General features: G+C 39.2%; 1 protein-coding gene across 3 annotated transcripts in view; it reads right to left on the minus strand.

Moving 5' to 3' along the window:
• FAT3 (FAT atypical cadherin 3) overlaps positions 1–26,314 on the minus strand; it is a 563,581-nt gene extending 537,267 nt beyond the window's left edge. For all 3 annotated transcript variants that reach the window (XM_029208386.1, XM_029208387.1, XM_029208385.1), the window contains exon 1: positions 23,026–26,314. In XM_029208386.1, the coding sequence (XP_029064219.1) occupies positions 23,026–26,314 (3,289 nt within the window). The remainder of the gene's footprint in view (positions 1–23,025) is intronic.
• Between the last annotated feature and the right edge of the window lie 753 nt (positions 26,315–27,067).

Genomic DNA, 27,067 nt, shown 5'->3' on the forward strand with positions numbered 1-27,067 from the left:
CTGGATGTCAGCAAGGCATTTGACAAAAATCTCTCATGAAATCCCAGAGGACATGACAGGGAAAATGTGGGCCAAATGACAAGCCAGGGAAAGGGGTATAAAACTGATTGAATTTCAGTACACACAAGGCAGTGTCAACTTAGAAAAGAGTCTCCAGCGGCTTGCCTTGGGACTCTGAATCCAGTCTTGCATCCGTCAACATTTTTTCTAATGACTGGGATTAGGTCATGGATATCTCACCAAATTTTCTCATGACTCAAAAAGGAGGGACAACAAATATGCTGGATAACAAAGCAAGGCCCCCAGTGGCTTCAACAGGCTAGGACGGTGGTCCTCCAAGTATGGTCTGCATATCACCTATCTCAGAGTCATCTGATTTAATATGAATCATCCAGTTTGAAATGTAGATGCTTGGCCCACTCCATACCTGCTGACTTGTGGCAGACACTCTTTAAGAAACACATGTAGCCCAATGTTCATAGCAGCATTATTTACAATCTCCTAGATATGAAAGCAACCTAAGCATCCATCGACAGATGAATGGATAAAGATGTGGTGTATATATATATATACGCATATATATATCACACATATATATATTATACATACACATATATATGGTATATATACACACACACACACACACACACACAATGGAATATTACTCAGACATAAAAAAGAATGAAATAATGCCATTTGCAGCAACATGGATGGACTTGGAGGGCCTTATGCTAAGTGAAATAAATCAGACAGAGAAAGACAAATACTATATGATATCACTTATATGTGTAATCTAAAAGGTATAACAAACTAGTGAATAAAACAAAAAAGAAGCAGACTCACAAATATAGAGAACAAACTAGTGGTTACCAGTGTGGAGAGGGAAGGGAGGAGGGGCAATATAGGGGTAGGGGATTTTCTAAAAAGGGTTATTGTGGGATTGTATGAAATCACGTGTGTGAAACTTCCGAAAATTGTAAAGCACTGTAGAATTTAAAGAATCTTTCATTCAATTAAAAAATAAATTAAAAAAAAAAAAACACTGAACAAGAACACAGTCACCTGAAACATTAGGTCCTGACCTATAGTTGGTGGGTCCGTGAACATCTTTCCTTAAACACACTTGAAAAAAGCCATCAAACTATGGCTATCTCAAAATTAGTAAAACCTGAAGGAGGAGAAACCCTCCAGAGTGTTTGTTGTTGTTATTGTTGTGTTTAATTCAAGGAAAGACCAAGGAGTATCTTAAAATGAATTTAAGCTGGAGGCTGACAGGCATCTAGGTGGTGGCAGAAGGATTAAAGCCAAAGGACACTCAGGTAGAATGAAGTAACGTTCCAGTGTAACCCTCAGGGGTCCCTCTTGTGAGGCAGGACCTCATAAGAATCTCCCCTCAGTAAATGGAAGGTTTTGTTCCAAGTGCCTTCCTGGGACAGTACCTCAGCAGGTAATTCCATTAGCTTTGGCACTTTAATAACAACCAGATTTACCAAATGAAAACTGCAGAAAATATTGAACAAAGGACAAAATACATATTGCTTGTTCCTGAAAATGACACTCTAGCTGACACCCCTCCCCCCCGCAAAAGTCTCTGTGATTCTTATATTTTAAATAGCAACTCTGAAATCCACTTCCAAGAGTCAGTGTAAGACTCATGCAACTTTCAAACTTGAGGAAATTAAAAATACATGTGAAGCCATGTCTTTTTACTATTAAATACTGGAAGTCGATATTAAAATCTGGAATCAAAGGAAAATTCAGATCCTACCCCCTAACAGGAGGCGTTTTCATGAAGTCTGCTGTCTTCTAACATAATATGCAATTGATCTGAGCCAAAGGGTTCAATTTTCTCCTGGATCTTCTGGCATTTTATGAGATCTGGCCCTCTGAAAGTAACTAATACTGCAATGAAGAAGCAACAAAAACTCATGAAGCAAAAATCCTGCCGAAAGTATACAAACTACCCTCCAATGTTTGAGAAAAAGACAGCATCTCATATTTCTTTCATTCTCTTTTTAATGCCTGGTACACTCGTCTTCCCATAATGAATATTCGGTGTTCAAAAATATTTCCTTTAAGAAGAAAGAGAAAACAGAATGGGGTACTTAAAATGGGAAATTAATCCATACATTTCCAGAATGTTACCAGGATCCTCCAAAAAATACAATTCTAAAATGAAAAAAAAAAAAAATAGCTCAATTATCTTTCAGCTATCTCGCTATCTGCTTGAACAAAAATATATGGGTTTACTCCTTAAAAGTCAGATCAAAGCTGCTTCAGAAAATTAACATCTTTCTTTTATCACTAAAGGGAAGATAAAGCAAGATGTGGTTTCATTCTTGAAACTCACCTCCTGGATTTACGATAACATAAAAGAAATCCCTGGCCCTAAGATCCCACCTTCTCTTTTAACAATGGGGTAATTGAATCACGTGGCATCTCATTCTTTCATATGGCTATATTCTATGCTTATGAAAAAGCGAAACAGAAGATAGAAAACAGACTGGTGGTCTCCAGGTGCAGGGGAGAGAGGGGTGCTTAATGGGTACCCAGTTTGGAACTAGATAGAGGTGGTGGTTGTACCAATGCCACGGAACTGAACACTTTAATATGGTTAATTTCATGTTATATGAATTTCACCTCAATCAAACAAAAATCAAAAACAAAATCAGGAAAATGCCAGTGTTTCCCTAAGGACATAATCCCATGAGCAGCTCATTGACAGAGAGAGGTCAGTTGCGGGTATGGGGCCTAGAGTGGGAGTCTATATTCTGGTACCCACTCATGGAAATGTGACCCCGTATCTCTCCCAACCTATGAAAGAATTCTGGCTGCTAAATAAAAGACTGACGTGTTACCAGGAGGTTATCTACTAAAAGGGAATTGGCTTAAGGATGAAGGGATCTGGGTTTCACCTTGGCTCTATATGAAGAGATCTAAATTATGCTGTGTATCTCTGAAGTCTGGATAATCATGCCTCAGAGGGTGGCTGCGAATGTCACATGGGCACCACCTCACATGACAAAGCACAGTTCACATGGTTTCTTTTGGGGTGCTCAAAAAAGAAGAAAAGAAACAGCTGTATAACCACAGTTGACAGATGAAGCAGATGGCCAAGACTGGAAAAGGATGACGGGGGCATGCAGAACCTATTAAGAACCACGAAACGCTGAGGGCCACAGAGCAAGTGGAATGTTCACGTACCAGGTCCACACTGTTCACTCCAGGCATTAGCAGGAGGCACAGTAAGTGTCAAAGGTCAACCACAAAAGGGAATTTTGAAGGTATAAGAGACACACTCTATGTGACAGGCGTGTTCACATTTGTTTTCAAACTGCACCTTCCCCACATAAAATCCCTGTTATAAAATTTAACACCAGTTATCTTGAGAACAGACCCTCACCTGTACCATTTTGTTCCTGGCTTGCTTGAATACACACACACACACACACACACACACACACACACACACACACACACACACACACAGGAATCTGATTAAATGATTGTCAGGCTCTTTTGTCATCTATAATCCAGCTAAGTGATTTTGGTGGAGGCAAAGACAGAATAATCTGCCTTGGTCTGGGTCACCACCAAATAATGTTAGAACTGCGTGGTATGTACAAAAGAGATGGTTTCCTGCTCGTGGAGACCATTTTCCTGGCCCCATGAAACAGGGTAACCCCACCAAAAGTGGCATACACTACATGCCAGGAGAAGAAAGAAGCTATGGCTTGGTAAATACAGAAATGTTTGATAACTGAATGCCTTATGTTTCAAATTTATGAATGTCTGGGTCTGTGGGGACAGGTACTACTGAGCACCAGTGATGCCCATTACATTCCTTTCAGAATGAGAAAGGCTAAAATAAATATACAAGGAATCCTGACCATGTTTGGTATATAAAATAACTCATTTAGTATATAGTACAAAATCATTTGTGGAACAAGCTTAAAACTATGTTATCCCAAGAAGAAAAATAGAATATTTCCTGCCTAAGAAGAAGATGGAATGAAGGGGAAGACAGAAGATTTTTAAAGAAGTCAGAAAAGTGTTGCTGACAGAAAGCACATGGACGGGAGGGTGGTAGGCAGGGTGACAAGGCCAAAGATCTAACTTGGAAAACCGGTAAAGTACTTTTGCAAAGAAATACCAAAAGAAGTCAATGCATATAAAGTAGAAATTAAGGATGAAGATAACCTTTAAGAGAGTGGTGAAACTGGAGGCCCTTGGCACAGTGGAAATTGTATGGAAAGTCTTATATAAAAACTGCTGGCTGAAATGAACTCGAAGTTCCAGCCAGGGTATGAGGTAGCACCCACTCAAGGAGACAAGGATGCAGAAAGGGTTAGTGAGCTGAAGTGATCAATAATAGGTTTATGGGGTCTTACTGACAAATAGCGGGGAGAGAAGAAAGAGAATAAAAGAATTATGTGGAGAATAAAGTCCTTCCAATAACAGAAATAGAGTCAGCCTAAGAACTGGCCACAAGAGCATTAAACACATTACAAGAGAAGAAGAAGCCAGGTAACAAGAAAGCACTGGAAATCTGAGAGGACGAAATTTATAAGGAAGCAATGGGCAGCTCTGTGGACATTCTGTTGGTTGTGTTCAGGTGGGGAGAAAGAAAGCTTACATAGAAGTAAAAACCCTACGGTGGTCAATGAGACATAGTGAAAATCATTAAAAAGTCAAATTATTTTCAAATGTAAGCTTTTATCATAATTTTTGTCTCTACCTTCGATGGCTGGGAAAAAATAAGCCAGTATTTGCAGGGAATAGCTCTTCCATAGATAATCCACGTCTCAATTTTCTTTATCTACGTATTGGTTAGTCAAAGCTTTGAATCACAGAAGAAGAAAAAGGTACTGGAACAAACCCCCCTGTACTCAAGAGGTGAAGCTGATGGCCAGAAAACACGTCTTCTTCATCTAATCCAACCTCTCGAGAGGGATGAGACAGAGACATAGAGCTGCTATTGGATATACACAGCCAGCCCCTTCTTCTCTTCCTTTCCTTCCAAAAATTTCTACTCAGCGTTGATTATATACCAAGCTCTAACTAGGCAAGACATAGGACCCAATTGTGCATAAGAAATAAATCTTTGGAATTTTGGGATTGACATGTACACACTGCTATATTTAAAACGGCTAACCAACAAGGACCTACTGTAGAGCACAGGGAACTCTGCTCAATATTCTGGAACAACCTAAATGGGAAAAGAATTTGAAAAAGAATAGATGCATATATACGTATAACTGAATCACTTTGCTGTACACCGGAAACTATCACAGCATTGTTAATCAACTATACTCCAATATAAAATAAAAAGTTTTAAAAAAAGAAACAAATCTTTGGAAATCCTTTGTAGTGTATATATCTCACATCTTCTTAAATCAATCATCTGTTGATGGGCATTTAGGTTGCTTCCATGTCTTGGCTATTGTAAATAATACTGTTATGAACACTGCAGTGCATGTGTCTTTTTGAAATAGAGATTTTGTCTTTTCTGGATATATGCCCAGGAGTGGGGTTGCTGGGTTGTATGGTAGTTCTATTTTTAGTTTTTTAAGGAACCTCCATACTGTTCTCCATGGTGGTTGCACCAACTTACATTCCCACCCACAGTGTAGGAGGGCTCCCTTTTCTCCACACCCTCTCCAGCATTTATTATTTGTAGACTTTTTGATGATAGCCATTCTGACCGGTGTGAAGCGTAACTCACTGTGGTTCTGATTTGCATTTCTGTAATAATTAGTGACATTGAGAATCTTTTCATGTGCCTGTTGGCCATCTGAAGATATGGTATATATACACAATGGAATATTACTCAGCCATAAAAAAGAATGAAATACTGCCATTTGCAGCAACATGGATGGACCTAGAGAATATCATTCTAAGTGAAGTAAATCAGGCAGAGAAAGACAAATATATGATATCACTTATATGTGGAATCTAAAAAAATAGTACAAATGAATCTACATACAAACCAGAAACAGACTCACAAACATAGAAAACAAACTTATGGTTACCAAAGGGAAAAGGAGGGGAGGAGGGATAAATTAGGAGTATGGGATTAACAGATACAAACTACTATATACAAAAAAATAGATAAGCAACAAGGATTTACTGTATAATACAGGAAACTACATTCAATATCTTATAATCATCTATAATGGAAAATCTGAAAAAAACATGTATATTATACGTATATAACTGAATCACTTTACTGTACACCTGAAACTAACACAATATTATAAATCAACTATACTTCAATTTTAAAAAGAAGGAAAAAAAGAGAAATAAATCCTGCCTTCAAGGAGCTTACAATCAAGCAGAAAGAATAAGACAAATGCACAACTGATGCTGAAGCAAGATGATGGGTGTAGTTCAAGCTGGGCCTCTACACCCAAATCTTGCACGTGCTCGGCTATTCCAACAAAACCAGCTGATTCCAGAGAATTAGCTGGAAACAGCCAGTTCAATACCTTGGTAGTATGACTATAAAAAAGTTCTGAAAAAGTTTTGTCACCTGCCCTCTGGGCAGCTGAAGAATCTTAATACAGACAGAAAACAGGATACAGAGTCTAGATATGATTTTACATGACTAGACAACTGTTTTTATTTCCTAGGTAAATGTGGAGCACAGTTGGATTTTTTACAATTATCACGTATAAGCTATTAAGTTTATCCACCAGCAATAACTCCTATTTCTGGTTGAGTGTTCCTGGAAGAAAAATATAATTAAACTTTGAAGATAGATTGTTCAAACTGTTAGTCCTAAAATTACATATTCATAGACACAAGAAGAGTCAATATAATACACTGGAAATATGAAGTATTTGGGTAAGTCACCAAACCTCCTTGTGCCTCGTTTTTCTCATTTGTGAAATGGAGAGAGATTAATAACTCACAGGATGCTATAACAATAAAATGAGATGCCACATGCAACAATAACTTTAAAACTTGTTATCATTATACATTATATGTTCTCGTTCAAGTTGCTGTATTCAACTACAGATGGTGGTCAGAAACATTTGCTCCTATGCACGAACTCTTGTTGGGTTTCGTTCATTTCTTTATAACCATATGTGTACAGAATGCACAGGTTTGAAAATCTGTGCCTGAGCATTCTTAAGCCTTTAAAGCTGCTTACAATTGAAAGTTTTTAATGTCCACTGAAGGGAATTTACACTGTATTTATGACCTGCACATAATCATTACCTTCCAATAAAAATGACTCATTAAATAAAAAGCTATTTTCACCCATGAGCTCTTAGGATATATTTGCTTACTAAAGGAAATCCAATAACCTCCTGCTCGGTATGTTCTGCATTTCTTACTACAGTTATTTGTGGTTCACATGTCTATTCAAGGTTCGCCAAATCTGAGTGACTCACAAACACTAAAAGACAGTAAACAATAACAAGAAACACACAAGCTAACAAAACCACGCTCATTTTCCGAAGTGAGAGATGCTAGGATCCATTTGAGAGGGACAGAGAACTTCTGATCTTTATTTGGCTTCTGGTGAGAAGCCAAAACATAGCAGGGCTGCTGTTTCCAACATCTTTATTAAGAATCCCATGTGCCAACTAGGAAAGATTCCCCTGCAACAGAGAGAAATCTTCTTGAAAGTGACAGGCCATCTACTCAAACCTGGGTACCAAGCTCTGTATGTTAATTGAGTATCTAAAGTCCCCAGAATGATGGACTATTTGCCCCAAAGCCAACACTACCTCTGTGTTACCCACACGGTTGCTTTCCCACTATAGCTCTGTCTGCCTGAAATCAGAACTGGTACTAGACAAAGCAGATGATTTAATTTTACTAAGGGCTGGAAATTCGACCTCACAGCTGGAGAAACTGCATTGGGTTTGATCAGAACAAAAGAAGGCAGAAACCTCTCCCTCCCACCTACCCCCACCAGTGGCCTGGCCAGCCAATTCCAGCAGAGAATATTCAACAGCCCTGTGTCCACCCAGGGAAGTCAGAGGACCAGGATTGGGGGCAGGCATCACTGTGTTTAACAGACCCTGCCAGGAGCCACAGGGCGATCGTTGTGTTTGTTTGTGTTTTTCATAGCTCCCTAATATTTTATAACAACAATGCTACTGTTTCCCATTTTAATGTGTAGTGTTTTCATGTTGGGCTTATTTTCATGTTGGGCTTATTTATCTTACCCCAAACAACATAATAATTGCAGAAAAAGAGTGTTTGCATATGCTAATGATTTCATTTCAAGAGTTCCATGACTAAAAACTGAGTATGTGTGATTAAAAAAAAAAGTGTGCTTTCATCTTCGCTTCAAATGCTAGGTATGATGTTTTTAGGGCAGTATACAACAGAATGTAAAATAAGTTGTAAAATACCATAGAAGATGGTCACCCAAAATCTTCACAAGTGTAAAGTGAACATACAGTCAACTCCAGCGTAAGCCATTCTGGTAAAAGGTGATGTCGGCTTATGGCAAAGTCGGTAACTGCACACCTCAGTAATAAATATGGTTAACGATGACAACCTAAGACATCAAAAGCATCTTCTGAATTATGGAGACAGCTCTGAGCAAAACAGTGGGCATGCTTACAAGTCCTCAGTTCAAGGCTCAGTGGTACCACTGACCAGCTCTGGGGCTGTGGAAAAGTCATTTTAACTCAGTAAGTCTCATCTTCCTCAAATGTCAAAGCAGGGCACTGGGCGAAATGTGCTCCAAAGAATCATCAAAGAGTTTTGAAAATCCAGTTCAATTATAATTTTAGCAGGAAGTGTATTAAATTACTCCAATTCTTTGAAAATTAGTAATTTAGGTACAGGGTGTGTACATGTTTATTTTATTAAACAGGACAGAACACTTCCACTTTGCCTGCACACATGCCTTATCTTCCCAACTAGAATAGAAGTCCTCCAAGCAAGGAACCAAGATCCACTCCCAGCAGTTAAGACATTACACCTGCTCAGTTGGACACGTTTTAATACAATACATTTGATAAAAATGAAAGTACAGTTGCTGTGAAACAGTATCAGAAAAATAGACTCTAGAAGGAAGATGGGAAATAGTTATATAATTAACAAGGGAAATAGTTTTTCCTCTTATAACGTAGGCACGTTGAAGTTAAAGGAAATTTGAGATGGGATCCATTTACATCAAGACTTTTGAGTCACTGGAAAATACTTTAAAACACGATACTTCTGTGTTGAACAAATCTGCATTTACAATTGTGTCTTTTAAATTATATTCTTCCTACAGTTCATAGTGATTTTGTTAATCACAAAGAGTAGTTACAGAGTTTGTCTGTGGCAATCAACTGAGTTTGTGCCCCATCTTTCTTGCCTTCCTCCAAGTTGAAATAATAAGTTTCCACATCTAAAATCCCTTCAGGACTTAATCCAGAGGCCATCGTCTTAGTGAGGCCGTCTTTGGAACACTCCACCACCTGATTTTTCTGTGTGATTTTTCTGCTTAGCACTTAAACCCACCTAACGTATTACATGTTATACTTATCTTGATTATTATCTCCTTCTCCATTAGAATGTTAAAAGGATAAGGATTTCTGTCCATTTGATTCGCTGGTCTAGCTTGCTGCTTAGAACAATACTTGGCACATAGTAGGTGCTCAATATATATAATATATAATAACATACCATATATGAAAATACCAAATACATAACATATTATAACTTGTATAACATGTAATACTATATGATGTATGTATTATAAATTATGTTGTTTTATATTATATATTTTATATTATAATTATATTATATACTGTATTATATATTATTATATTTAGTACATATTCTATTTTGCTTCTATATGTTCATTATATTATATATTGCATGCTATAATATACAATGCCTATTTTAATGAATTGTTGAATATTGTAGATATTCCCTTTAAGCTCCTAGCAACAAAGGCACATAAGAAAATCGATGCACAGGGCAGCAGCAGGGGTGGGGGCAGGCATTTTTCTAAGAGGACCCAAACATGTGGGCTCCAGGAACAGTGTGTGGTCAGGACAAGAGCAAAGGCTGTGAGTTAGATGATCTGAGTTGAAACCTAGGCTCTGCTACTTCCTAGCTTTGTGAAATTTAGCAAGTTATTCAACCACTCTAAACTTCAGTTCCCACTCCTATAAATCTGGGGTCATAAGAGTCCTTGGCCCATAAGTTTAATGTGAGGACTGCATGAGTTCCAGTACATAAAACACCCTGCAGAGCATCTAGCAGATAACAAGCTCTCCAATAAAGTGCTAGATGATGGTGGTGATGATAACAATGAGGAGGATAACAAAGATGATTGTATTGTGACAAGGAATGAAGATGGGAAAGTAAGTTCAGCAGACAAAATTCTCACAAAATCCTCAGCTTCTAGTATCTCTTCTACCTCCCCCTGCATTTCTAGCCCATGAATTCATGCACAAACATTTGATAAAATAGCACTCAGATGTCAAGAAAGGAGAGGTGTTAAAACAGGTTTTGCCCACATCAATCAAAGAACATGAAGTGCTGGCACTTCTTCCCATGCAGTTCTTAGCAGTCCAGGGCCCAGAGAAGCAGGAATCACAACACCCTGACAAATCAGAGCTATGGGGAAATGTGTCATTTTGTGTAACTGAGTTTTGTAAGTAGCTTAGCATCTGCTCAGGTAGGCATCACAATTTTATGGGTTGTGTTTCATGTTGCTTAGATTTTATTTGTTTGTTTCAATGAAAAATCTGTCCCAAATACATTGCAATTCTCTGCCCAGACCCTGTTTGGGCATCGCCAAGATCCACTCAATTCAGTCTGCTCCACTACTCTCCCACAGCCTCAATTGTTCACCAGCTTCCTGTGAGGAACCCCCAGTGCAACAGCAGGAAAAGGAGCTCACTCACAGTAACACAGGAATGCTGACCAGGCTGTACCCACAAAGTATTGGCTTTCCCACCAGCGGCCCAAGCATACCCAACGCAACTCAGAAGAGTTGGGGTGTTGATGCCCCCACCTGGTGGCAGATCTGACCAATAAGAGGTCAAAAACGGGAAAGAGCCAATAGAAAAATTGCTTGCCCTTCCCTCCAACTCCAGGCCAAATGGCCCAAGATGCAGAGGTTCTAAGTGGCCTCCCTGGAGACGGCAGGGTGACTGAGAAACAGGCTGGTTTTTGTTGTAAAGCTGTGACTAATTTAATATACCAATTTATATTTGGACTCCCTTCCTTCAGGCCTGGCTTCCTTCTTTCCCTCATTCTTGTTCCTCTGGGATTGCACCCTTAATAAAACATTAGCATGTACTGTAATTTTTGCCTTGGGCTCTGTTTTCTAGGGAATCTGGGCCTCTACAATAGTTGGGACTCTTCATTATAATGATCATCTCTTATACTGTGAGGTAATGAAGTGATGGGCTCCCTTTGGGTCAGCCCTTAAGGAGATACTTAGGGCTGTTCATCCAGAAAGTGTCTGAGGTATAGTGATTAAGAGCTCAGACTGGTGCTGGCCTGCCTCATTCAAATCCCTGCTCTACCACAAGCTGTGAAACCCTGGACAAGTAATTTAAAACCAAGCTTTTGTTTCCTCATCCATAGATGTCGATAATCGGGGTACCTGCCTTACAGAATCCTTGTGAAAAGTAAATGAGTTAATACTTTTCAATGCCTGGCACGTAATAAACACCAGTGGCAATGGGGGTTAGCCACTGACTTCTCTCCCTGTCTGATGAACAGGGCTATTTCTCGTTGTTGTTAGTATGCCTACCTACAGCAATTTCTATGCTGTGCAGTTTCTAAAATACTGTAGGATTATACATCAAGAAGTCTAGCTTACTAGAACTGTGTACAAAGTAAAATTAAAAAGCTCTAGGTAAAGGGCTTCCCTGGTGGTGCAGTGCAGGAAAGAAGAATCCGCCTGCCGGTGCAGAGGACACATGTTCGAGCCCTGGTCCGGGAAGACCCCACATGCCATGGAGCAACTAGGTCCGCGTGCCACAACTACTGAGCCTGCACTCTAGAGCCCGCGAGTCACAACTACTGACACCCACGCGCCTAAAGCCCACGCTCCGCAACAAGAGAAGCCACCGCAATGAGAAGCCCACGCGCCACAGTGAAGGATAGCCCCTGCTAGCCGCCAACTAGAGAAAGCCCGCGCACAGCAACAAAGACCCAACGCAGCCAAAAATAAATAAAATAAAATTAATTAATGAGAAAAAGAAAAGGTCTAGGTAAAAACCCAAGAGTTCATGTATAGCAGAACAAATTCATTCTAAAGATTATTTAGAAGGCTCCCAATAGCAATTTTTGCTTACACTCTGGTTCTTGAACATATTCTACCAAATTATCAAGTTCCAATTTAGCTAATTACACAGTTTTGAGTCATGTGGTATGACTGTGGAATATAGAATTCTGACTTAGCATTAACACCTCTGGGTGTCTACACTATCCTAGCTGTGAAACACAGGAATTTAGTGACCATAAATGAAACTCTTACTCATCCCAATTCTGATTATTTTGCCTTCTAGGATAAAACTACCTGACAGACAGATGGACGACGCCTGCACTTTTATTTATTTATTTATTTATTTTAATAAATTTATTTATTTTATTTATTTTTGGCTGCTTTGGGTCTTCATTGCTGCGTGCAGGCTTTCTCTAGTTGCGACGAGCAGGGGATCCTCTTCTTTGTGGTGCGTGGGCTTCTCATTGTGGTGGCTTCCCTTGCTGTGGAGCATGGGCTCTAGGTGCGCAGGCTTCAGTAGTTGTGGCATGAAGGTTCAGTAGTTGTGGCTTGCGGGCTCTAGAGCACAGGTTCAGTAGTTGTGGTGCACAGGCTTAGCTGCTCCACGGCATGTGGGATCTTCCCGGACCAGGGCTCGAACCCGTGTCCCCTGCATTGGCAGGTGGATTCTTAACCATGGCGCCACCAGGGACACCCCGACGCCTGCACTTTTAGCAATCAGGACAATGTTTTATGAAACTGTCATCTAAAAGTTAATCACCGTGTTTTCAATTCAAGGCTCTTTCAGTCTAATCATGTGGCAAATATTTCTTTAGAAGTATACTCAAGGTGTGAGAAAGATATGTATAACTCTACCCAGGTTCCAGGAAAGATGTTGATATGCATGGGAACAGGGGATAGACAAACATGGAAGAAAACCTTAACCCTGCTTTGTATCACCACAGCCTCATTCAAGATCTCAGGGCCTCATGCTGGCTCAATATGATGTGATATCTACTGAATAGAATTCCCTGTTAAAGCTGACCTCAAGTCAATGCTTCTTTTTAAAAATAACAGGGCTTTCTCGAGGTTCCAGAAACATCTTACCAATGCCAGCAGCCCATGGGGATGGAAATTACCGATTGTGAGATGTGCTACTGATATGTACAATACAGTAGCAATAAATTAGATTATCAAAAAACACTTTCATAATAATGTTGAAATTCTGATTAAGTGAAACCCCTAATGGTTTAGGGGAAACCTCAAAATCATGCTTTTAGGATACAGATAATGAGTCAAAGCAAAAGAACTCTGTGACTGTCATTAGGACAGCTCTCAAAGACCCTTTTTTCTTGGCTTCCAGATCCTAGTGTATACTTCCTAGTGAATTCCCAAATAGGTGTTATAAAAGAGAGTGGGCCCAAGGAACAATGCACTTCTCTCACCAGCCAACCACTCAGAAAAGGCAGTAAGCTCAAAACTCTGTATTTTTTGAACTTGCAGACTTCTTACTCTTCAAGTGCTGCTTTGGCTACACACTTCCAGGGCACCTCCTTGAGATACTTGGAGATATCAGGGAGCCAGATCCACTCACATGTAACCGTGATTTTATGTCCTTTGCACAGTTTTGTCTGTTGGTTCAATAATACATGAGAGTGACAAAAACCGTAAACCTGGTCTAGGAGTCGGCAGTCTACAAATCAGGACTAGCCTTTGTGGCCTGGCCCAGCTCAGTCCCTCCCTCCAATGATCTTGAAGACTTAACTTCTTTCAGAAAAATGTTCATTTACCAACACTCCTAGGCAGATGCACATTTAATATGAAGCTATCAAAGTCAAAGCTTCCAAGCCCCATAGAGGACCCTAGCAATGATTCACAGGGTTACACATTTCTATAAATTTTGCAAAAGTAATATACCTAAACCACAATCATTTAAAACTTCTTTCTCTTTCCCCTCAACTTCTCCTCTATTATACTCTGCATTACCAGATAAAGTAGTTGTAAGCATCTGAGGGATCTAAGGGAGAATGAGTTGAAGATACATTAGGTTTGCATTTAGTGGCATATATTTATGTGGTTCACCATCAATTCCATGTATAGACAAATTGTTGTTAGCTGTCCAGTGTAGGAATGGCTTCCCCAAACCCTTCTACTACCCATTGCACCGAGACACCCAGCATTGTAGCGTGGAAGTGAAGGGAAAGAACTTGTATCACCATATGACCATATCCTGGGGTGGCCAGCACTAGAATTATGGCCATTGGGAAGGAGAGACTAGGTACAAAACGTACAGAGCCAGAAGCTAGTCTGTGGAAAATTCCCCAATCATTAGACATGTAAACTTGTAATTAGAAGATTTGGTTCTTGCCTATAGAGTCAAAATCAAAGTTTTGCAGCAAAGTTTTCTCCTGAAATGCAGCATAAGTGCACCATGAGTTCTTTCCTTTGGTGGATTAGATTATCAGACACGGAAATTACTAGACGTTTTTTGTTTACAGAGCACAGACCTGTAGCAGTTATTATTAAGAGCAAGTAGATCTGCAACAGTTCATATGAGAAATAAACTTGATAGAGATGTTTTCAACTTTGATACCGATGGAGAGAATACACATAGCACTACCTATAACAAGCTGTGACTCTAGAGAAACATTTCTAAACTCTCAGTGAAAAAACAAACTTCAATCAATCACGTTGGAGGAAAAATCATCTTTCTGCACTTTTTATAGAAACAATTACAAGATTATTATCCTATGAGAGGCAATCAAAGAAAAAAGGCGACCAAAAAATGCAGGGGAAATAAGTATTAGAAAGGCGTGTTAGACAATCAACAAAATATTATATTTTTCCTGAGCTTTGTGATATTTGTGTTTGTTGGCTTTCAAACTCATGAGTTACTGTGATTTCTTTCCTCATTCTAAACAAATACAAAGATTTTTTTAGTCATACTTTTTATAATTTTTCTCAAAGCAGGCACACCAAATTGCATGAGCTTTAAGCCTCACAAAACCTGGATCCATTTCTGGGGTTATGCATTCCTTGACAATTAAGCCTTGCTTATATATCATCACCAACTGACTTGAATGCCCTGGTTATCTCTCAGACTGCCTTGTCTCTAACTGGAATTTGTAAAAATCATCCCACTGTGCCAAAGGGTGATGCTAAGGCCACAGTGAACATGATGAATGGCCAGCACAAGGCACTCACTTACGTTGTGTCACTTGGGTATCCCACGGTTTGCAATTACATGCTTTTCTATCTCTACTACCCATCCTTGACTTAATCATCTATGAATCTTCTTCAGTGCAAAGCACTGTGCCTGCAGAGAATCTGTACACTATAACTGTGGCAAGTAGAGAAGGAAGAGGTGGAGGACGAGGAAAAAAGGGAGCAGAGAAGCTGCGAGAGCAAAGAGGCAGACTTTTAAGAATGTGCGGGAAAACTGAAAATGGTTTAAGCTCTATTTTATAGATCTTGGGGCTAAACCACAAAGACTTTATGTTTTTACCATAACGTGTGTGTGTTTGTGTGTGTGTGTATGCTGGTGTGTGTGTACCTCAAATTCTTATCTTCATTCCTTCAACATTTATTCACTTTTTGACTCAAGACATTTCCTCTTCAATATATTATTTTTACTTGGTACTATTCTCACTAGCATGCTGCTTTTTAAAAGCAACTCGAATATTAACTATGCTATGTAAATGAAAATCGGTGAATTTAATCACAAAGAGTGTGGCCCTAGAGGAGCTACTAAGTCCTCCAATGTCCAATGGGAAAATTTGGAGAGTCCTATTATATTCAATCATTGTATACCAGTGCCCAGAATTTAATATAAGTTGAATTGAATCCCACACACAACTCTTTGTAGATTCTGTCTGTCGATAAGACATGCGTTCATAAAAACTGGCAAGCTAAAACTACAGGCTGCAGCCCATTTTCATTTTCATTTTCTTTTCAATGAAACACTGTGAACGTAGCGGCATCCCATAAATATTTATCAAACTCTATAAACCTTCCAAATGTAACGATAAATGAAAGTATCCTTCAACATGCATATAAAACACCTGCCGAAAAAACATTTTTAGGAGACTGAAATGAGACGCAAGCTATCCGAAGTCACAGAAGGCAATAAATTTATCCCACTACCTTCTGGAGAGCCACTAATACATGAAGCAAGCATTTGATTGTTTTTGTAACCTCTGCTTACTAGGCCTCTGAAATTTCATTCTTTGTTAACTGAAGAAGTAAATATAATTCAGTATCACTTGGCACTGAGGAAATCATGACGCCAGCATGAAGGGCCAGGTAAGCCATGGGAAACTTCTATTATTAAAATATAAAAGGAAGAGCTTCCCTGGTGGCGCAGTGGTTGAGAGTCTGCCTGCCAATGCAGGGGACACGGGTTCGTGCCCCGGTCCGGGAAGATGCCACATGCCGTGGAGCGGCTGGGCCCATGAGCCATGGCCGCTGAGCCTGCGCGTCCAGAGCCTGTGCTCCGCAACGGGAGAGTCCACAACAGTGAGAGGCCCGCGTACCGCAAAAAAAAAAATTATATATATATATATATATATATATATATAAAACAAGACTGATTTCAGAGAAAAGACCACACAAGTTTCTAGGTTGTTGGCTTGCCACCCTATTTGGATTTCGTCTTCATGTTGGTCACTAGTTTTATCATTTACTAGTTACCTAGGGACAATAGCAGCTCAAAGTTGTTATACAAGGCAGACATAATTACAGATTCGAACCAACAGTCTTCTATTAAAACCTAAACTGCCTTCAGCCAACAGTTAAGAAAAAAAGGTCAAGAAGGAGCCACGTGCTGAAAAGAGTAATAAAAACATGCTCTTCATTATTTTCCAGAAGCGTCTAATCCTCTCTCTGGCCTGATTTACATGACAACTACTATGTTCATCTGAATGTTATGGAGTGTTCAGGGCTCCTCCGGGAACATTATATTTCTCTCAAATAATTATGATCAAGAAGTCTAGAGCTAAGGTTAAAAATCCAGAGCCGAGAAAAGTTTCTGCTGTCACTTGATCATAACTTCATTCCTCTCCTTTACTTGCTCTGGTCCCAGGGGCAAATTTTGAGCCAAAATTCAGTGATTCTCTTTTGACCTAGATGGGTAGAGACAAAATGTCACCTTGAAAAAAGAATGAGGATGGGCAACACCATTTAGTTTGGAATCATCATGAATTGCACCAAAGTCGCCGAGTAGCATCTGCCTTACACCTCAAATTGTCAAAAAGGAGTTGAACAGGAAAGTTTGGGGAGAAGAAACTGGAAAGATTAACAGTAAGATAGTAAGATAAAATATGATTTCAGTAAGAAACAGTAAGACAGTAAGATAAAATATGATTTCTGGTGCCTCTGAATATCAGAAAAGGGAAGCTTATATTTTATGACATTATGCAAGAAACATGATCCTACGGATATTACCCACCTTTTAAAATATCTGGGTTGGGACATCCGATTTCTGCAATGACAAAAGCTTCTCAAATTTCTAACAATACAAATTTTCCCGTTCTTGGTTTTCATCCACCCACTCTTGACTCTCTAATTATTACTCTGCAGATAAAAGAGTATTAGACTCAGCACTGGCAGCCAGTAAACATTCTTCAGTTGAACTAAACAAATAAAAGCTCTATGCATTTATTCTTTCCCTGGCCACCAGTTGAAGTGACTCCTTCTCCCTATAGAAGATCAAGTACAGCATCTCAACACTGGAGAGCTTGAAAGATCCTGGTCCCACTATAGAAGGCCCAGGTCTGATACTTGTAGCTCTCTGTGTCACCACTGCCTGTCCCAGTGCCTTCCACAAAGGTAGTGTCCAACTAATGTTAAGTTATGAAGACAATAGTGAGAGCTGTCACATGCTATGTTAGGCTGTATTATTATTCAGTAATTATTATTATTAATTATTCAGTAATTATTCATTCCTCTTCCTCCCTCCCTCTGTAAGAGAAGTACTACTCTCTACCCCACATCAATGTTGAACTTGGCCCCCAGACCTTCTTTGGCCAATGGAATGTGGGCCAGTCTTGAGTAGAGGCACCACAAACTTCCATCAGCCTCTTGCACTCCTGATCTGACTTTGAGAACACTACATCCCAGACAGTGAGGACTCCCTTCAGCCTGGGTCCTGAAGTAGGAAACACACGTAGAACAAATCGTAACTCAATCTACAGCCTGCAACAACTTCAACTGTCTTCCCAGACTTAAGAGCAAGAAGAAAAAAATCTCTGCTTTTATAAGCCATTGAAATTTTGTGATTGTTTGTTATACAGTAATAATACAGAAAAAATCTGACTAATACGTATGCTTAGCAAGGTTATTATGGCACACTGCAGTGGAAAAGAGGGGAACTGACATGAGATTTGGAGTCAATTGCACTAGAGCATCCAGTTCTAACAACTTCCAGATGCCTGACCCTGTTTGGGCAAACCTCACTGAACCTCACCTGCTGGATTACTATGACAACTAGAAAGTACCCACAAAGCACCTAGCATAGTGCTTAGCACACAATAGGTACTTGATAAATGGAAGCAATAATATAATTAGTAATAACGGATGGTAAAATATCTTCCTAATTACCCATGATTAATGTGCTAAACTGGAAATTGTTTATCTGGATTAAATACTTCTTTAACACCAGGTAAATAAAACAGTGAAGTCATTGTTCAAGTTTGCAGTTTACAAAAGAATCTAATAGAAAATCACTGTTTAAAATGTACAGTGTGTTCTGTATAAACCTTCTAAAACTTCTGAGTAGTCAAGAATATGCATTCCTATTATGTCAAAGAATAAGAATGCGTTCTTTGTGAAGGAAAAAAAAGATTAAATTGCATCTTCCAGACTGGTCATTTAAATTGTCGTCAAATCCACTGTAGTTGGGGGCCCCTCAGTTAATCCATTTACTGTGAACATTATTAAACATTTATTAAATGCCCATGCATGGTAAAGAATTTCAAAGGTATGGTTTTGTTCACTGAGCTCCAAAAAGGTCAAGAACATAAAACTACTAAATGGATCAACTAATCCCAGCATAAGCTGTCTCACAAAACAGGAGCACTGCAATTACTGAAGCACAGAAATAGATTTTGATCCATTGGGAAGGCATTCAGAAAACTATCACCACTAATGAATAACAGAAAATTTATTTGGATTGGAATACTTGACTAGAAAAGAAACTTATCTAAAATATGAGCTCAATTCCCTGCCTTTCCAAAGAATAAGGAACAGGATTTTACAGAAAAGATATAATCTGATAGACACACTCTAAGGAGCCCAGGTAAATTTAGGGTAGTGTTTCTGAACCACACACAGAAGGACCACTTGGAGTGCTTGAATGAAGATCCCTCAGCTCCTACCCCAGACCAACTGAATCAGAATCTTTGGGAATCAGTCCTGGGGATCTGCATTGCTGACAAACTCTCCAGCTGACTCATGTGCATGCATAAGTTTAGACCCATTAAACAAGGCAAGCCATGACAGAACCTTTGCCGGATGACTTAAGGTTCTTGAAAGACGAAAACCCCAACAACTTTAGGCCATTTTATTATACCCAAGGGGTCATATGAAACAACAGAGTCCAAACTTAAGACCCAGTAACAGCTGTAGGGCTAAACAACCACTCATTCTACCAGCAGCTCAAGCCACGATTTTTAGAGCTGGGAAGCAAAGAGCTGATTGATCATTCAACAGTAGCGCAAACCCAGTAGCGCCATGGTGATGGCTTCTCTTGTTGGACATACATTTGCCAAACTTCTCCCTAACCCTAGCATCCCCATGGCACAAGTCCAGGCAATCATTCCTCATCAGCTTTTTGGGCTGGGATGTTAAAATCTGCAAGAAGCGAGACAGAAGGAAGATGGTTAAGAATATTACCATATGGAAATTATAATCTTCATAAAGATTTCAACATTAAGTTGAAACTTTTTTCCTCTAACCTAGAGAAAAAGATAGTTTTGCTTCCTAAAAGAGGGAAACAAAATGAAATAAAAAGGAGGAAAAGATTGGGATTGACATATATACACTAATATGTATAAAACAGATAACTAATAAGAACGTGCTGTATAAAAAAATAAAATAAAATTCGAAAAAGGAAGAAAAGAAATAGTCACTATGGTTTTAAAAATGAATAATCCTCTAGGAAAGTAAATCAGAAACATGGGTAATGAATCCAAAGAAAAGAACACTGAGTTAGGACTGAGGAGAGCTGGTTCTAGATCTAAATCCTCTAATAGGTATGTGGGTTTGCACAACGCACTTAGCTATTTGTTACCCCAAGGGAGTTGATGTCATAAGAAAAGAGATTTTTAAGTCACAAAGCAATGTCAAAATGAAAATGGAATTATCATCACTCATGGCAAAACTTATTTTATACAATCCAGAATATAAAGGAATAATGCAAAGTAGGGAGTTGCAGAAACAGACTCATAGACATAGGAAACAAACTTATGGTTACCAAAGGGGAAAGGGAGTAGGGATAAATTAGGAGTTTGGGATTAACAGGTACACACTATTATATATAAAATAGATAAACAACAAGGACCTACTGTATAGAACAGGGAACTATACTCAATATCTTCAAATAACCTATAATGCAAAAGGATCTGAAAAGGAATATGTATATATATACACACATATATACATACACACACACACACATATATATATATAACTGAATTGCTTTGCTGTACACCTGAAACTAATACAACATTGTAAATCAACTATACTTCAATAAAAATAATTTCTATTTATGTAAAGAATTATAAAAGCAGCTACATCATCAGATGACTATACACACATTTTCTGAAATAACACCCAAGATGAGAACAAAATAGCACGGTACAAACATGGAAAATCTAGGCCACTCTCAGCAAATTGCACCTGCTCTTCTCTGCATTAAGCTACACCAAGATGAAACTAATGAAAACAACTCATTGTGGCTTGATGTAGTCATGAAGGTTGCAGTTGTTAATGATTCAGCCTGACACCTTCCTGTTGACCTACCTACCTACATCCACCTGAGTCCCAAAGGTAAGCTTCTCACACTGAAGAGCCACACAAACAATGGGACTGTGAGGAAGAAGGAAGGTGATTAATGGCTGGTGCCATCAGCCAACAAGTCCAGGATTGTAAGGACTTTGAAACCCGTTTAACACTTTATTGTCTTACAGATTTTAGATCAACACCAAATTCATGTGTATCTAGGAACATGCAAGGAAGCCCATACTTGTCTTTAGATGTGAGACAGCAGTGTATACTGCAGTTACTCAGAGCTAAACTTGAAACCAGGTATCTTCTCTGAACATCAGTTCATGAGTTGATGAGTATTAGTTCTGGAGGGGCTGTTGGGAGAATTAAATAAGACCCGACTCTAAAACCCTTCATATGGTGTGTCGCCTATTGCAAGTGCTCAATGAAGTCATTATTATTAATAGTAAAGTATTAGCATAGAATAGACACCCAGTAAAGGTTACTACTTTTGCTTTCTCATTTTGTACCTCAAAGGTAAAAATATATTCTAATCAAATGACAAGCTATATATAATAAGATAGAGTATATGGCTACATCAGAACCCAGTTTTCTTGACATTTACCTTTTCCTTCATTATGGCTATGGAGATCAATTTTACACTTTACACTAGCCAAAATGAGAAACCATTTATACAAAAAAATTACAGTTTAAATTTTTGACAGTATACACAGTTTTGTAACTCCTATCCAGTATTTAATACCTTCTCAAACCCTTTTTCTAGTATAATTAATGTACAACTAGCATCCCTATGATGACACCTTCCCACTGTTTTCTTCATCATCATTACTGGGAACAAAACACCCTGTGAGTGTTGTACAAAATGATTTACTGGATACAAATGTGCCCCCAAACTGTAAAGTGCTAATAGTACCATTCACACAGGAATAGAGAAGACACAGTCCCTGTCTTGAGATGTGTACAATCTAGAGAAGATTAGAAAAAGGCACTGTGTTGATCAAGGAACACACACACACACACACACACACACACACACAAGCAGGTGTCTAAGCACCTGTACATTTAAAGGCAAATAATGACAATAATAAGAATAGAAATAAAATCTATACCTGTATCTATGACAGTGTATAAATAAACAGGTAGGGGACAACGAAAATATTGGGACTATTTTGTCCCATATTTTAAAGTGTTTCTGTGAAAGGTAAATTCTTACAGATAAAATCTTAAAACCATTTTTTAAATAAATAAAAGCCACAACGTGCCTCCTCCAGTCTATCATGAAAACATTTGTAGAAGGTTGCCTCCATGCGTTAATGGGGCCGATGCAGTGCAAATGCCTGTCATTCAAGGGCCAGATGTGCCTGGGAAACACAAGAGACCAAGCAACTAATGCAATATCACTTTAGAAAAGCCTTACTATAAAGGGAAACACTGGTATATAAGATCCATTTGAAAATCCATTTCACACTTCTAATTTAAAGCCAATTCAAATGTAATTTACTTTATCAGGTCCCTTAATTTAGTGAAGGTCAGAAGTGCACTCAACAGAGGCGACAATTATTTACACTTATTGAAAGATAACCTGGTGATGGCAACGCTGAACAAGAAAAACAAAAACCAGGGACTCCCACTGAAAACCACTGGCTATCACTGTATAAACAGGTTTTCTTACAAGTCAATGCATTCTACGGAAAAGCTTTTACTTGCATCACCTCTGCACCAAATGCAACCTCATCTGTCATTCCGTTTGAGTGCAAGAATAGCCATTCACTTTTCCAATGTTGACAATTCATGAGAAGAGAAACAGTAATTCTTGCACAAAATATGAAACTTACCACTCTCGTCATCTATGTTGAACCTTCCAAGACCACTGCCATCCCTGATGGAGTACTGGATCTCTCCATCCCTCCCGGAGTCCTCATCATGGGCAGTAACCTGCAGCACACTTGTTCCAATCCGTGAGTTTTCTTTTACAGATCCAACAACAGCAAAGTCTGGGAAATAGGGAGTATGGAGGTTTTCATTGACGTCCACCACTTCCACCTCAACAAAGGAAACGGATGACAGAGAGACAGGCCGCCCTCTGTCTTTGGCCCGAACGGTGAGGTTATAGAACTGTTGCTTTTCATAGTCGAGCTCTTTGCTCAGGCGGATGGTGCCACTTGCTTTATCTATTTCAAATCTCCCATTATAATCATTGACCAAAGAATAGCGCACTTGACCCCCCAGTCCCAGGTCTGGGTCATGGGTCTCCAGCCAAGCAATGACAGTGCCAATGGGGAGATCTTCAAGAACCTTCACACTATAGCTACTGGGAATGAAAGCCGGGGAGCAGTCATTGACATCATCCAAGAAAACCTTCAGGGTGACAACCGAAAACAGCTGCTGGCCACTTTCTGCCTTGTCTCTGGCTTCTATTTTTAAAGAGTAGTTTGCTTTGGATTCCCGGTCCAACTGATCAGCTACATACACGATTCCAGTGGAGCTATTGACGGCAAACTGCTGTGTATCTGTCAAGACTGAGTAAGTCACTTCACCATTAGAACCCAAGTCTTTGTCTCTGGCTTCCACTTGAATAATCTCAGTGCCAATACTTGAACTTTCAAGAATGTTAACTGAGTAACTGTCTTGAAGAAAAATTGGGCTATTGTCATTAGCATCCTCCACATTGATGGTGAGCAACCTCCACGCAGACTTTTGTGGATTACCTAAGTCATAGATAGTGATATTAAGGAGATAGAGGTCTCTGTGTTCTCGATCCATGGGCATAAGGACTTGAAGCTGCCCGGTCTCCATATCAATATTAAAACAACTATCCGTATTCCCATCGGATATTGTAAATAGCACCTTTCCATTGAAGCCAGAGTCGGCATCATAGGCTTTAATCTTCAGGATGTTAGCACCAACTGGCAGATTCTCCTTCACGGCCACATCAGAAGGAAATGACTTGTCAAAATGTGGCCCCTGCCTATTAATTGAATAAAAGTCCAGAAATCCATCTTCCAGATTCAGCTTCCCATTTGCTTTGGCCTTAATGAGTAGTTTCTCTGCCAGCTTCTGAGCCACGTGAGTTTCTCGGCAACTGAAGTTCTTTGAAGACACCTTCCCGTGCAGGACTGAAATGTTAACAGACATAGGATCCGCAAAATTCTCCCCATCGGTGGCTGTAATCCTAAGGGCAAAATTTCCATTTTTAATTCCAGGATTCATCAGTGACTTTTTAAGCTGCAATACACCAGAGTCTGGGTTTAAATAAAAGAAACCAAGTTCATTTCCAGAGATGATTTTGTACTTTACAAGTTCCAGTTCATCGATATCGATCGCTGAGACAGCTGTGATATGGCCCCCAACTGGAAAGTCAGAGGAAATAATTCCCTGGCAAGCCACTTTTTCAAAGAGAGGGCTGTTGTCATTGACATTTCCTATTCGAATAGTCACATTGACCTCACTTTCATGGCGGTATGGCGAACCCCAGTCAGAGGCTCTGACAATGAACCTGTATGTTTCTGGAGAGGATTCAAAATCCAATTCTTCAGTTGTGCTAATAACACCTGTAAACTGGTTAATGGCAAATGGCAACAAATTCAAGCTGGCAATACTATAGGTGATGTACCCATTTTCTCCTTTATCCTTATCGGAAGCTGAAACTGTCAAAACGCTTGTTCCCGCTGGAACACTTTCATTCACAAAAGCATCATACAGTGGCTGCTGAAATTCTGGGGTGTGATCATTCGCATCCTCTATGCTGATGGTGACTTGTGCTTTTAAATCCCCTTCTTTATTTGTCACCCCTAGTTTATAAACCTCCTTCTTAATGGTATTCAGTGGCTGTGCTGTGACGATCAGACCTGACCGAGGATTAATTTTGAAGTACCGTGCATCCTCTCCAGGGGATAATTTGTATTCCACATCTAGAGGTTCGGGACTTAATTTTACTATAGCAACCACGACACCAGGAGGGGAAAATTCACTAATGCTCACATCGTACGTTTCTTTTTCAAACCTAACTGGGACAGTGTCTCTTTTGGGGTTGGCAATGTGGACTATCTTTACTGCTGAAAATTTCTGAGGTGACCCCTTGTCTTTGGCTTGAAGAGTGAGATTGTAGCCATAGGGAAAGCTCTCCCAGTCAACCCGCTTCTTCTCCTTAATCCTGTACTCATTCATCCACTTTCCTTCCTTAGCCAGGAAGAATTGATCTAAAGGATCCCCAGCCACAATGGAAACAGACTCAATCTCTCCATTGGCTCCTTCATCTAGGTCATCCACGGTCACCAGCGCATATATGGGCTCTTTGTCCAGTGAGAAAGGCACATGAGTGACCACGTGGAAAGTTGGAGCGTGCTCATTTATTCGTTCAACGTGAACGTAAAGCTTTGCAGTACTGCTCACTCCATTGTTCCCATAGAGCTTCATCCCCCGGTCCACAGCCAAAATTTCCAGATCATACCTATTCTTTTCATCATAATTTAATCGTCCACTTAAAGAGATGACACCACTCGTGGGGTGAACTGAAAAGAGATCAACTTTGTTCTTAAAGTAGTAGTAGAATTCTCCATTGGAACCGATATCTGCATCTGTTGCTGTCACCTGGGCAACACTAGTCCTTAAAGGTGTGCTTTCTGCGATTGTAACAGAGTAGGTTGTGGGTGAAAATAAGGGTCTCAGATCATTCATATCTAAAACCTGTATGCTCACTTTAGTCCATGCTTCCAAATCTTCTCCTCGAACAGAACCTTTTACTATCAATAAATAATTGTCCTGAATTTCCCTATTCAATATGGCAGAATTGCCACCTTTAGTTCTTATTCTGAGAAAACAGAAATCTGCAATGATGACTTCCTCTGCTTTGAAAAAGCCTTCTTCATCTCCAGACACTATTCTGTATTTGATATCCCAGGACAGATCTATTAAGGTGATGCCCATTCTACTCTGGCTGTTGACGTAGGTCCTTGCTGCCGAGTTCTCATACACGGTAGCATTATATATGGAATGTGTGAAGTGGAAGCCAAGGGGCCCGGTCCCCGGCAGCCCCTGAGAGACAGTGGCCAAAAGCTTGAGAAGCAGGAGAATGAGGCAAGAGGGAGGCCGTGTACCTACACAGTATCCCATAGTTATATCCATCACATCATACTTCCATCCTGGAGGGGGAAAAAGAAAGAGAGAAAAGATACATTAACCTAGAGGAACATGGGAGAAGGAACAGGAAATAACGGTTATGAAAGAGTGCTTTTTAAAAACTTTATTATAAAATCTTTTTACTAAAACATCAATATGAGAAAAAAAAATTAGAATCCTTACCACTACTAGATGGAATACCACAAGGAATTCAAAACCACTAGGATTTAAATTTACCTTATTTGATTTTTTTTAAATGACACTTTTACACTGCTGATAGCATTGTTTATTGGTAGAAGATTTCTTGCATTCTGAAGGTCAATTTAGAAATATGTTCTGGAAGCCTTAAAAAGTGCATTTACCTCTGACATAAAATTACCTTCTAGGCAATTATCCTATGGAAATAATTAGACAATTGTACATTTAGAGCACAGTTTAAAATACAAAAGATTGAAACGATATTAGCTGCTTATCAATAGAGAAGCAATTAATTTGTGGCACATTTCATAAAACAAAATACTATGAAGCCATTAAAAATAATGATAAAAAATAAATAATGATAAAAAGATGTATATTTTCTGATGAAGTAAGATATAATGCTAAATTTAAAAAAATCATAAAACAGAATGTATATATGATATCATTCTATTATTATTTAAACATTTATATATACAAGTGCATTTTTACATTTAAAATGAATTAACTGTGTTGTGGGTTTGGGGGCATCTTTGCATTTTCTAATATTTCTTCAGTTAACAT

This window comes from Monodon monoceros, unplaced genomic scaffold (assembly GCF_005190385.1).
Source record: "Monodon monoceros isolate NGI ecotype Baffin Bay Population unplaced genomic scaffold, NGI_Narwhal_1 Super_Scaffold_7, whole genome shotgun sequence".
In the NCBI taxonomy this organism is placed as follows: domain Eukaryota; kingdom Metazoa; phylum Chordata; class Mammalia; order Artiodactyla; family Monodontidae; genus Monodon; species Monodon monoceros.